A 13,228-nucleotide genomic window follows, 5' to 3' on the forward strand; every position below is an offset into this window, starting at 1 on the left:
GCGAACATTCGCGGATACGAACACAAGCCGACTGGTCTATATTTTATTTTATTTTGCCTTGTAGTCGCTCAATCAGTATTTATACTGCTACTGTACATGCTTGACCAGTAGAGGGCACTGTGACACTGCTAATGGGACCAACAGAGGAAGCATTAGAGCTAATGAAACCAACAGAGGCAGCATTAGACGCTGGGGAGATAAAGCTAAATGGAAAGCTAAATTATACAACCCGGACAGAGCGTGTGATTAAAGTTTATGAAGAGTTAATAGGCCTGCTTAATTTTACACCACCCACAGAACACTACCTCTTTTAGAAGAGTCTAACGACGACGACGATTTGTCCTTTTTTTCAATAACTCCTCCTCCTCCTCAACCACAACGACGTATACTTGGCCACTCCTCTTCAAAGGTAAATAACATTTATCATTACGTATTATTATATCACTTTTATTATTGTTTTTTCGATTAATTATCCTTGTTTAATATTACTACTGCATCCAAACTCATATTTACATACATACACATATACTATATATGTATACACGTACATGTAGTACCTATATCATTGGTAATATTACCTTTTCCCCTACTTAAGAACAATTCGACATAAGAACGGCTGGAACCAATTGTGTTCGTAAGTTGGGGACCTAGTGTACAGAAAAAGCCAAATATAATATTTTTTATAACAAACCTTTAGCTATGCTCAAGTCCTCTGCTAATAAGAAAAGAACGAAATATGAAGGAGTGCCCGGTTTAAGAGAGCATTTTAAAATGTCAATAACTCAAAAATACTTTCAGTTGAACAGTAGTATTTTTTAGGTAAACATTTTTAGAAGACACAAGCATGTCCTTATTTTGTTCCAGGAACACCAGCCCGTCATCTGCATCAGGCTTAGCAACTGTCTGTCAGTCTTCCTTGTACATTTGGGGTAGAGCTTGTCGTGCTAAATAAATGTGACTGCGAAGCTCGCTGGACATCGTGATTCCATCGTTCCTAACAGGTTTTTAAAGCCGTTTTTTGCACTGTTGCAACATAGACCATACCTTAGCAATGTGATAGGACACCTCTTTATAATAGCACACCGCTTTGCTTTTCCTTGCATGAGGACAGCAACAGGAGCGCGGCAGACAGCGCTCAGCTTCACACATTCCTGGTAGTGGAGTTTGCCAAGTTTTAAGGTGGTGAAAGAGATTTTATTGTGCTCTGAATTCGAAGTACCTCCGCATTACTGAGCTACCACTTATTCCTTGCTGACTAATTCTTCCACCGCATAGGGTGTCGCTGTCCGCCCCTCCTCCTGCATGCAGGAATGAGGGAGATACAGCACCAATCCGGTCTATGTCATTATCAAGGATATGGTTGTTTTTGATATCGTGCTTAATATATATATTAAAAATATCAATATATCGCCCAGCCTTAATATTACCCAATGTAGTAGATATGAGAGAAAATAAGCCATCTGAGACATAAATAAGACTCGTGCTCGTGTGCGTTTGAGTAAATGTCTTCTGAGACATCAGTTTTCAGGGTTGAGTTTTATCTGGAGTACCGCCACCATAGTAACCTGTGTTATTAATATAATAATGATGATAATTATTTTTATTTTCTTTATTATTGTGCCTGTTGTGAGATGAATAATCATAAAATAATAAAAGCCAGTGGTTGGCGATCAAGTCAGGTGCGTGTTACTAGTGACACCTAGTGGCTAGTGTAGACTACAGTTCATCTGTAACATTACTGGTCTTGACAACGACTGCAAGATGCAGACACAGGAACCCCTTGGAGGTAAAAAGTCTTTAATTAGAAGGGTTGCGGAGGCGAAAAAAAGGAATCTGTTCCAGGCTCGTGGCTAAAACATACACAGATGGCAGGAAACAAGTACAGAAGGCTAGAAACATGCAACAGCACGTAAAAACAGTCAACAATGCTCCGACGATGAATGACGCCACCGGCTGAACTAAATAAAGAGGAACTGAAATTAATGGCAGGTGCGCGTAATCAGGAAAGTAAAAGTAACAGAAACAACACGGAACCAAACATCAAGTAAAACAAATGAAGAGCCTAGACCAAGGAAATAAACAGAAAACACAAAACACGGTGCAACAAGTCACGCAATGTCTTGTTATGGCCTTATCTGTATTTGTATTTTAGTTCATTCAGGACATTTGTATGCTTGAAAATGCTTAATTTAAGCCAAGAATGTGTAACATTTGCTTAAATATGCATCTTTTGGACTAATAGTGGGCCGTAGTCAACCATGAAACAGCGATAAAATAGTAATACATTTTTTTTTAAACGCGATAGAGTGAAAGAGCGATGTTCGAACCGCGATGCAGCGAGGGCAGACTGTATTCAGACCATTGTAGGTACTCTTTTGCAAAAAAGCAACAAGTGAGAAATCTAGCAACTTTTTCTTGTCTTGGGAGACGTGTAGAGACTGACACGAAAGGCCTCTCCCCCATCTAAAAACACAGGCGGCTCCGTCTTGTTTATGACAAGCGACACAAGAAAGTTAATTTGTATTTGCAATATGCATCATGGCCAAATTATACAAAATTAGACAATTACATCATCTTGCCCCCCCCTAAATAGATTGCAGTCTTGTGGGAAACACCATAAACCATGACTGTCCTTAGTTTTCATTTGTATCAAAATCAGTCTTTTGTATTAGAAGTAGCCCAACAAGCAGCGCTGTTAAATAAATTGCCTATTTTTGAATGAATGAAAGTGTCCTTCTTATTAGCACAAGCCAAAAGACACTATTCAATTTCATTCATGTGGGCTAAATAAGAGCAATCTCTTTTTTTTTTTTTGCAATCCATAACGACTAGCCGTTTCAATTGTCGATGAATCAGCGACTATCAAAGTAGTCATTAGTTGCGGCCCTATTTTACACCATTGCCTTCTACAGTACATCACTTGAATTGCATCTGTTTCTAAATGCTTCAGCCTGAGACATCCTTTCGTGATACTGTGTCATTCCACTTGAAAGACTGATTTGTCAACAAACATCTCTGTGGGCACTATGACGTCTAACACTCCAGGAGGGCTTTTAGCATGTTTACCTCGTGAGCGTGCATGTCCTTGTTGGTACTCTTCATCCACAATTCCTTTCAGACTGCAAGTGGCATGACACACAGATTATACTTTATAACACACATACACACACATTCACTAAAATATACATCAGGGCTAATTGGCACTCGTTGGACAGAAGAGTCATTTGCTGGGGGGGGATGCAAGTCTAATTAGCATACAGTGGTCAGACCTTACTTGCCATTTGATCAACAGCACTTGTAGATCATACGCAGTGAAATAATAAAATTCAGCAGCTGCGATGGAAGTAGCTCGATGTCTCCCTTGTGGGCCTCAAAAAGCATTTAACAGCCTGTATAAGTGCTATAGCGCCGTACAAATTTACCTACTGTTCCTTATGCCATTAAATGGTTTGGGTTTCATTCTGTGGTCCAGCATTGATTCAGGAGGTGTGGGGATGGGTGGGACCACACTCTCCAATATGTCAAAAGTAATTAGGCTGATCACAGAATATTCCCTGTTATGCACAAAAAGGTGTGTGCTGCTAATTAGAATGATGAGCAGTTACAGTCTAATAGGCCTAGCATAGACCATCAAGGCTACATTTTATTCTCATTAGATCTTCTTCCCTTTAACCATGAATTCCCACATAATGGTTGCCTGAAGTTGTAAATGGCGTGGTTAAATAATCCATATCATACAAACACATCAATTATAATGTTTTAATTATGTTATACTTAGCCACTGTAATAAAACGCAGTGGCAGCTACCTGGGCTTTCAATGAGGACTTAACCCTTAACGGGTCAGAATTTTTCTCGGCAGACACTGTGAGGGCCAGTATTTAAAAAAACAAAACAAAACAAAAAAAACATGATGATGCCAATACATATTGCCGTTGACCGTGGCTGGGGTTAAAACCCTAGTCCCTTGTGCCAAGAGGCAGCATGTATCTGGGCATGCCCATATAAGGAAGTCCGGGTTGCATTGACATCAGTGGAACTTAGCTTGTTGAACAGTTTTGCTCCGATCAAACAGGCAGAGGAAGGAAAAATGCTGATGCTATTGTATGCCAGCTAGCTGGTCCTGTGAGGCGAAACTGAAATCTGATTGGTTAACGAAAGCCCCATTGCTAATAGTGTTTAAGTGACATGGGCCAGCATTCCTGAGTCAGAATGCCCTGGGCAGATTAGAATGGCATGGCAACACATCGAAGCTGAAATGTGATTGGACAAAACATATGTATACTATACATACAAATACTGCAAGCAGTGCAGCAACGAGACACGCTACGAAATAAAGGTAATAAACTGTTGGGAATGAATTAATAGAATTTAATGGCACAAATACTGGAATTTAAGTTGTAAATGTATGTCAATGCATCTGATAGTGTTTAAGCCAGCAGAGAAGGATTTGGTGGCCCGGACTGCACACCACTGATAAGACTACACTTTTGTGTTGACTTGTCTGATGTCTGCTGACATCACTCATGGTGGTGGTTTACTCTACAGGTTCTTGTGTGACTTTTGAGGCGTATTTTTCACCAAAACTTTGGTTGAATTCCTAATTATACAAATTTAGAAGTTTCATAGACGTAATAGTGACTTAAACAAAAATGCAGAATCTGCTCCCTTATTCAGATGTGCTCCAAAATGTAATGTTGTTTTGATTCATGTGCCAATACGTTCAGTCTCATGGAAACTGGTTCAGATCTGCCCCACTATTTGCTGTAGTACAACACCAAAAAAGGTCCGTAAAACATAGCAGCACATACATTTACGTACTGTGTGCAGGAGCCAATAACTAATGCTTGTATTTCAACAAACCATATATCAACATTGTAGATTTTTTTCATTGTAGTCTTCCAAGCCTGTGTTTTGTACACAGAATGCAAAAGACTTTTGAATGAGCGTAGAAGAATACAAAGAATTCAATGAATACAAAAAAGAATGAACTAGCACGATATTTTTGACTGTGTATTTTTTTCCTGAATGTTTGTTGACGAGACGACACTGAACGCGCTGAAGCCACACATTGGATAGGGACTATTTTCACCGTTTGAATAAGCTGGTCTGTGATTTTTGATAGTCGAATACATTTCGCGTGACAAGCATTTCATTTCCCCAAACGACCTTCATTCTCAAGGGAGAGCTGAGAAAGTGGGCTCTGTTGTAATTAGGGAAGCTTTGCTGACAAAAAATGTGAAGGGGCGAATAAAAGAGAGAGGAAGAGTGAAGGAGAGGATGAAGGTGGGGAGGGTGTGAGGAGGTAGGGAGATAATAAGAAGCAGGGTGACAGCACGAATGACTGCAAGAGGAGGAGGAGGACACGTGAGGAATCAAGGGGCTTGTTTGCATGCGGCCGCCTCACAGTAAATTGTCGTTTAATTTCCACACCATGTTTTACTACAAAAGAGTGTGAGTTAAAGTCTGCGTGTCAGCATGCTGTGCAACTTATGTCCGCCTTATTGATATGTTCATTTTGCATGCATTAAGTTCACACACAAGCCATGCAGACAGGTTTTACAAAATAGCTAAGCAAAATTGCCCTTTGTTTTTCATGAATTTGATGATCCAGTTCCTTCATTCATTCATTTTCTACACCGCTTATCCTCATGAGGTTCACGGTTGAGCTGGAGCCTATCCCGGCTGACTTTGAGCGAAAGGTGGGGTTCACTCTGGACTGGTTGCCAGTCAATCGCACGGCACATGCAGACGAACAAGCATTCACACTCACAGCATTCATGCCTATGGACAACTTCAAGTCTGTAATTAGTTTGTGGGATGTGGGAGGAAACCGGGGTACACGGAGAAAACACACATTCGAGAGGAGCTCACTCAAAGCTTTGCTTCTTCCTACTAAGCTTTGCTTCTTCCAACTCCTTTTGAACATGTGGAACTGTGAAATGATGATTCATGAGATGTATTCCATTATAACCTTCATGCATGTTAAATAAAATTAAACCAAACCAGACTCTTCTTTCACATCGAGAGAAGTCGATTGAGGTGGCTCGGGCATATAGTCCGGATGTCTCCTGGACACCTTCCTGGTGAGGTGGTCCGGAAGAAGGACCTAGGGTAGACCTAGGACACGCTGGAGGGATTATGTCTCGCAGCCAGCTGGGGAACGCCTCTGTGTTCCCCCAGTGGACCGGAGACTGGAAAGTCTAGGCTTTCCAACTGAGACTACTACCCCTGCGACTCGGACCTGGATAAGCAGAAGAAAATGAATGGATAGATGGAACTGTCACCATAATCAACCTTCCCAGTTTTGAACAAGACAGCCATATCGTAAATTGCAAGGATTAAAAATCAAATTTAATCCTCTACTAATGTGTGTAAAAAAATGCAATTATATTGTCAGGCTGCTGGAATATGAGGATTGCAACAAATTGTGTTACATTGGTAATTACTAGGCATAAGAATTAGTCCTAATCTGTGCTCAGGTTCCCTTTTGAATTTCTAATGAACACAGTCAGGAACTACAGAAAATCCTCACGACACACTAAAGGAGTGAATCTTTAATGGGACGTTACATTTCTTGACATCGCTATTGTTCTTGTAAAATTCCTGTTATTGATTTGTGTTAATTATGACTGTTGATGGTAATGGTCATATCAGTTTGGCCTCTGATTTTGTGTGTTAAACTGGTTCATAGCTTTGGAAGTCAGGTTGGGGTATCAGCTGCCTCAGTCCATTAATATTCTTACTGTATACTGCTGAGCACAATGTATACTTCTTTAGTTATCCAGTTGATACATTAGTATGATACTTTAACAGTACATACTACTATACTATACTGTACATGCTATACTTTTTTCACTGAGGGCCACATACTGAAAAATGAAAGGATGTGAGGACCACTTTGATATTTTATAAACCAACACATGTAGATATGTTAAGAAGTTATATACTGTATATTTCAAGAAAAACTGCATCTCAGCTTTGTTACATAGGTGAAACAACGTATTATTTGTATGAACTTCAGTTTTTGCTTTTTTTCCCCCCATTTTTGCTGTTGTTGCTTTTAGGTTTCCTAATATTTCTGTCTTTTTAAAATAATCTTTGTAAAGTTTTCAGTATTATTATTCCCATATTATAACTTTGTCCCTAACCAAAATTTCCAAACATTAGAACTTTCAAGTGTTCCCTCGTTTTATCGAGGGGGATAGGTTCCCAAAATAGCCTGCAATAACTGAAATCCGCAAAGTAGCCAACTTAATTTTTTGAATTTTAATGATCAACCTTAATGATCAACACAAGAAATGATTAAGTCACTTACACGTATTTCACTCCTGTGACCGTGCCTTTTCGTCCCAGCGCCATTCCACTGTACTGTAGCGTTTTTGTATCCTTGCTAAAACATATTGCTGCAACGAATCGAAGATTCATTTACTAGCTAGCAAGCAAGCAAGCTAGCGATGACACAGGAGACATGGCAGAAAGCACAAAGGAGATTGATTGACAGTGGTCTACAGCAAGATTTACTTTGTCACTGCATCAAACAGATCAGTGTGTGGATGCAAAACAACTTTCTTCTGCTAAACTCAGACAAAACTAAAATCATGGTCTTTGGCCCACAGAAACAAAGAGAAAGTGTTATCAGTCACCTTGAGACTCTTTCTCTAAAACGTAGTCATCAGGTTAGAAATCTGGGGGTAATAATGGACTCACATCTGAACTTTAACAGCCACATTAAGTCAATAGCATCGTCAGCTTTTTACCACCTAAAAAAACATTGCCAAAATCAATGGAATAGTGTCTAAGCCATATTTAGAGACACTAATCCATGCCTTTGTCTCCAGCAGGCTAGACCACTGTAACGTCCTTCTCAAAAGGCTGTCTAAACGAGCTGTAAAACAGCTGCAGTACATCCAGAATGCTGCTGCTCAAGTCCTGACTAGAACCAGGAAATATGAGGATATTAGTCCACTACTCAGGTCTCTGCACTGGCTTCCGGTTGCTCAGAGAATAGACTTTAAAACAGCTCTGCTTGTGTACGAGTCTTTTCATGGTCTTGCGCCAAAATACATCTCTGACATGTTAGAGCCACATAAACCATCTCGAGCTCTGAGAAGCTCAGGGAGTGGTCAGGACTAAACACGGTGAGTCTGCATTTCAGTTTTATGCTGCCAAAATCTGGAACAAACTTCCAGAAGATGTGCAACAATCCTCAACTTTGGCGATGTTCAAATCCAAGCTGAAAACACTTCTATTCAACTGTGCATATGACAACTGAAAGTATTTTATCTGCACTCTCACCAAGGCAATTTTTCCCATAAATAATGTAAATCCAATTACCCGGTAAGCTGTTCGAGATATCCAAAAATATTAACAAAAAATACAGCTTTACATGCAGAAAACAATGCAAAATAATTATAAATGACGAATAGATGGTACTCATTGTTCATGCGGACTTCCCATACAGCAGCGCGAGATCGAATTTAAGCCCCGGTCACACCGCCCGAACTTTGCTGTAGTGTCCCTGGAGCGGTGAAAGCAAAAGCAAAGTTCGGGTGGTGTGACTGGGGCTTAAACAGTGTTCCTCACCTTCTTTATCAAATTGCTGGAATTTACAAATTTCTTTTTGGCAGGTCTTACTCAAAAACAATGTGACAGTGACTAAGCAACACACTTGATTTCGCAGAACGATAGAGTACAGGGCAAACGGACTGGTTTGTTAAGTGCAATATTGTAGGAAAACTGAGACAGTGTATGAAAACTGACACAAAGTTGTAGTGAAAACAGAATCAGATAAAAAACTCACCTTGATTGTAATGCTTTTGTCACCTGTTCTTTGCCTTAGTTACAGTACATTGCAATTTGAGAGCAAATATTTTGGTGCTGCAAATGTTATATAGTTATTATTTTGACCATACTCTGTAAACAGGAATCTTTATACAGTTATAAAGTACACATTCATTGCATCGGATCTGCTTTTATTATAAGCTTATAATCTGTCCTCTGCCTGCTACTCTTTCATGACCTTTTCTTTCCTCCTTTGTGTTACAGAAACAGTGATGGATACAAGGACAGCAACAGCCGAGCTGGGCTGGATATCATTCCCTGCAAATGGAGTAAGAACAATGCTATTGTATGTGATGATGGATATGTTAGCAAGTGTATTAGAGTGTGCTCTTAAGGTTAGTTTGAATACACTTCATGGTTATTTATGAACAAATGTGCAATTTTTTTTAATTACAGCTGCATTTTAACACCATTAAACCACTATTTATTGAGGATAGAGTCTATCAGTGGTAATACTGGATTAGGATAGGACCCATCCAGATCCAACTGATAGTTATTCTTCTTTCGCGTCTTTCCAGAACTGTGATTGATTGTTATTGAAACTGTCATTTTTTTTCATTGGTTTATGGGGTGCATACAGTATAATTGAGCCTTGGCAACAAGGAATTATGCATGTCTGCTTTGGGTGCACAGCCTACCATTTTTCCCCCGAGGTCGAGAGGAAACAAAATGTAAGAAGGGGAAAAAAACCTTTAATCTGAGTCAAGGTTTGGTAAACCCATTAATCATTTACTCTCTCATATCTCCTCTCCCCATTCATCTCCCACTCCCTGCCTGTTTGTTTCACATGCTTTTTGCTCAGTGGGAGGAGGTGAGTGGCTATGATGAGAACCTCAACACCATCAGGACGTACCAAGTGTGCAACGTGTTTGAGCCCAGCCAGAACAACTGGCTCCTCACCACATACATTGACAGAAGGGCAGCACTGCGTATCTACGTGGAAATACGCTTCACTGTACGAGACTGTGCTTCCATCCCCAGTGTCCTTGGCTCCTGCAAAGAGACATTCAATCTTTACTACCTGGAAACAGATAGGGCTGTGTCAGAGGGCATCAGAGGGGTGGAGTACTGGGCAAATGCACCCTTCCTTAAGGTAACTAACTACTGTACACAGGAACCGTGTTAGATGTGTTACACCTGAGAGTTTTGCTCTTGTGTTGCCATAATGTTTGCTTGCCTGTGTTGCCATAAGATACTGGGTTTGTTTACCTGAAATACAGATGAGTTACTCCAGTGGACAATTTTTGAAAGCATATGAGTGTTCTGTAACACTTTTGACCATAGCAGTGTAATGATATCTACAAGAAGTTGCCCTGCCTTTCTGGCTGTTCCAATTATACGCAACTTAATAAAGTTCTAGCATTCTCCACTTACACAAAACTCTAAAAAAAAATCGTTGTCAATTTTCTGAACTTCCACAACCAAGCTAGTGCTGTATTGGGCAGAATAATGTTGCCAGGTGGAGCTGCGCCATGACCGAGCTAGTGATGATTAAGACCTTTACATGGTATTGTATGCAGTCGTCCCTTGTTTATCACGGTTAATTGGTTCCATACCCGACCGCGATAAGTGAATTTCTGCAAAGTCCATCCATCCATCCATTTTCTATGGATGGACCCCCTTGCTGTTTCTCCTTGTAACCAAGAACACTATTTATCATACACTTTATTTGTTTCCTTTGCAATAGGTGGACACCATTGCAGCAGATGAGAGTTTTTCCCAAGTAGATTTTGGTGGAAGACTAATGAAAGTCAACACAGAAGTGCGAAGTTTTGGCCCCTTGTCCAAAGGAAAAGGGTTCCATTTGGCCTTCCAGGACTTGGGAGCCTGCATGTCCCTCCTTGCTGTCAGAGTATTCTACAAAAAATGCCCCAGCATTGTTCAGAACTTTGCTTACTTCCCAGAGGTACAGAATGTATAGAATTGATCTGATGTTTTGTGCACAGAATTAAATGTCTGTATGTTGGGTTTTTTTCAGACACTCACTGGAGCAGAGTCCACATCACTAGTCATTTCTCGAGGAAGTTGTATCCCCAATGCAGAGGAAGTGGATGTGCCCATAAAACTTTACTGTAACGGAGATGGAGAGTGGATGGTACCCATCGGCAGCTGCAGCTGCAAGCCCGGTTACGAACCAGACAATGGCAACTTGTGCAGAGGTAAATCTTTTTAGTAATGCGGCTTACCAAAATAAAAATAAAAAATAGAATCTAGATACAACTACAACGCTGCATCACACTACTGACTTATACACAAGTTAGTTCACATACTAGTCACTTTTATTGTGGAACAAAAACTCTATGACAGGAAATCAATATTCAGTGAAAATCAGTAATTAGCAGACGGGCTTTTACAGCAAAAGTATAACAAGAATACAAGCTGTCAGGCCACGCAAACTAGAGGAAAACTGATCTATTATGATTGACAGCTGATCAAGCAAGCAAGCTAAAGACAAAATTGTGAATTATTTTTATTTAAGGTGAGTTCATTTAACTGTAAAATATCATATTGTAATTGATATATTTTTATAAAGTTAATTAGTCCTCCTGTGCCCCACAAAGACATGGATGAGTAAAGGCAGTACAATAAACAGAATAAGAGAATGCTTGACACTTTCATCATGAGACCACCTTCATCGAATGACACCCCAGAAAGTCCCTTGTACTGTATGTTGATCACTTATATCCAGACACACACACGCTCCCAAATACTTCAATTTTAGATGCATACATTTAAGCTGCATTCACGCTCGAAATGCCCACAAAAAACCTGGCAACGAGTGAAATCAAAATGTCCATTAAATGCACTGACAACGCCTTCTTGATATTATTTCACTCGCTTCCTTGCTTGCTCATGTTAATGAGCAATAAAAAGTAATTGACAGGAGAACAAGCCATGTTAGCCTTTTTCGATCAACATGGCACAATAATAATAATAATGTATCCATTTTTTTTCATACCTGGGCAAAGTATTGCCTGCTGGCCAAATCCGACTCTTTGCCTGCCCCTGACGGTCCGTGTTCGAATCGAAATTGAAATTAAGTTTGCGTGGATCAAAACAACAATGCTTTTAATTGGCATGCACACACCTTTACCAAAATCATGGCATGCATCATTTATTTAGCTTGTTAGCTTCCTTTGATGGTAGTGAACAATGACAATTAAAGAAAGACAGAGAGTGTTATTAGAGCTGGAACTTATTGATGTGTTACATCTACCAATTGTAATGCAAACGTTGATTCAAAATCGGAGGAGAAGAGGTTTGCGAAGGTGGGCTGTACGCCCTCTGAATGAGTCGTACACACACAGGAAATAATATATTAAAAGCCAGTCAATATGAGCATATTCTGTTTTTTCAAAAGGGTTATTGGTGGTTTTACATGGCCGTGCGCAACCCGGTTATTGCCAATATTCCCATTATAATAGGGTTATTTGACTGCATGTAAATGTACTCATAACTGCCACCGAGTGACCAGAATAGTACCTATCACTTGTATTTGTATGTGGTTTGACTAATAATAGACCACAGTCGAACAGGGACCATTTATTAATCAATTCTAATTTCCGAAGATTCACGATATAGTGAGGAAGCGATATTCGAACCGCGATATTGCGAAGGGCGACTCTATATGCAAACTTATCACCACAATGGTATTTATCTGCCTTTTCAAGTCTTGGCTTGGTACATTTAACATCCTCAATGATGCTCCTCTCTGGGCTGAGTCATTTCAATCTGAATGGTGTAAATTCAGCATAACTTATTATGAATGAATAATCACAGGCACAGAAACATTCTCAGATGTATTTCTGCTCAAGGGAGCAGCCCGCAGCAGAAGCAGACTTGGGTGAAGATAGCACAGAAATAGTTCTCATCTTTCAATGTTGCTCATTTACGTTCCCTTTTTAACTGCCCTCTTTCCCCATTTCCTCTCTGAAGTAGTTCCTCTCGATCTTATTTTCTCTGGAGACTCTCATCCATTGTGTGTGTGTGTGTGTGTGTGTGTGTGTGTGTGTGCGCATTTATGTCTATGTGTATATGTGATGTACATGTGTGCGAAATGAGTGAATAGGTAAACATGCCTCATACCACACAATTAAATATTAAAATTAAAAAAATATGCATGCTGAAGCAAATTTTACGTATTTTTGCCTCAATGAAGCATTTTCAAGCATAAAAATGGCTACATGAACTAAAATACCTATATAATGCTTTCAGAAGTCACGTTCAAAGATGTTGTGAATGATATGTAGTATTCTACACTCGTCACTAGGTGTCAGTAACCTTACTGTAATGTTTGGTAAGACACACAAAGGCCAGACGTGATTGCCGTAGCAACAGGCTTTTATTGCAGGTTTGAATTTCACATCAGGCACTATAATCCTTGAT

General features: G+C 39.8%; 1 protein-coding gene across 1 annotated transcript in view; it reads left to right on the forward strand.

Moving 5' to 3' along the window:
* The window catches only part of LOC129189296 (ephrin type-B receptor 1-like), a 93,886-nt gene that overhangs the window by 28,984 nt on the left and 51,674 nt on the right, over positions 1 to 13,228 (forward strand). The window contains exons 2-5 of the mRNA XM_054790864.1: positions 9,047 to 9,111; positions 9,645 to 9,935; positions 10,530 to 10,748; positions 10,821 to 11,001. Of these exons, the coding sequence (XP_054646839.1) occupies positions 9,047 to 9,111; positions 9,645 to 9,935; positions 10,530 to 10,748; positions 10,821 to 11,001 (756 nt within the window). The remainder of the gene's footprint in view (positions 1 to 9,046; positions 9,112 to 9,644; positions 9,936 to 10,529; positions 10,749 to 10,820; positions 11,002 to 13,228) is intronic.

The sequence above is a fragment of the Dunckerocampus dactyliophorus genome, chromosome 10, assembly GCF_027744805.1.
Source record: "Dunckerocampus dactyliophorus isolate RoL2022-P2 chromosome 10, RoL_Ddac_1.1, whole genome shotgun sequence".
In the NCBI taxonomy this organism is placed as follows: domain Eukaryota; kingdom Metazoa; phylum Chordata; class Actinopteri; order Syngnathiformes; family Syngnathidae; genus Dunckerocampus; species Dunckerocampus dactyliophorus.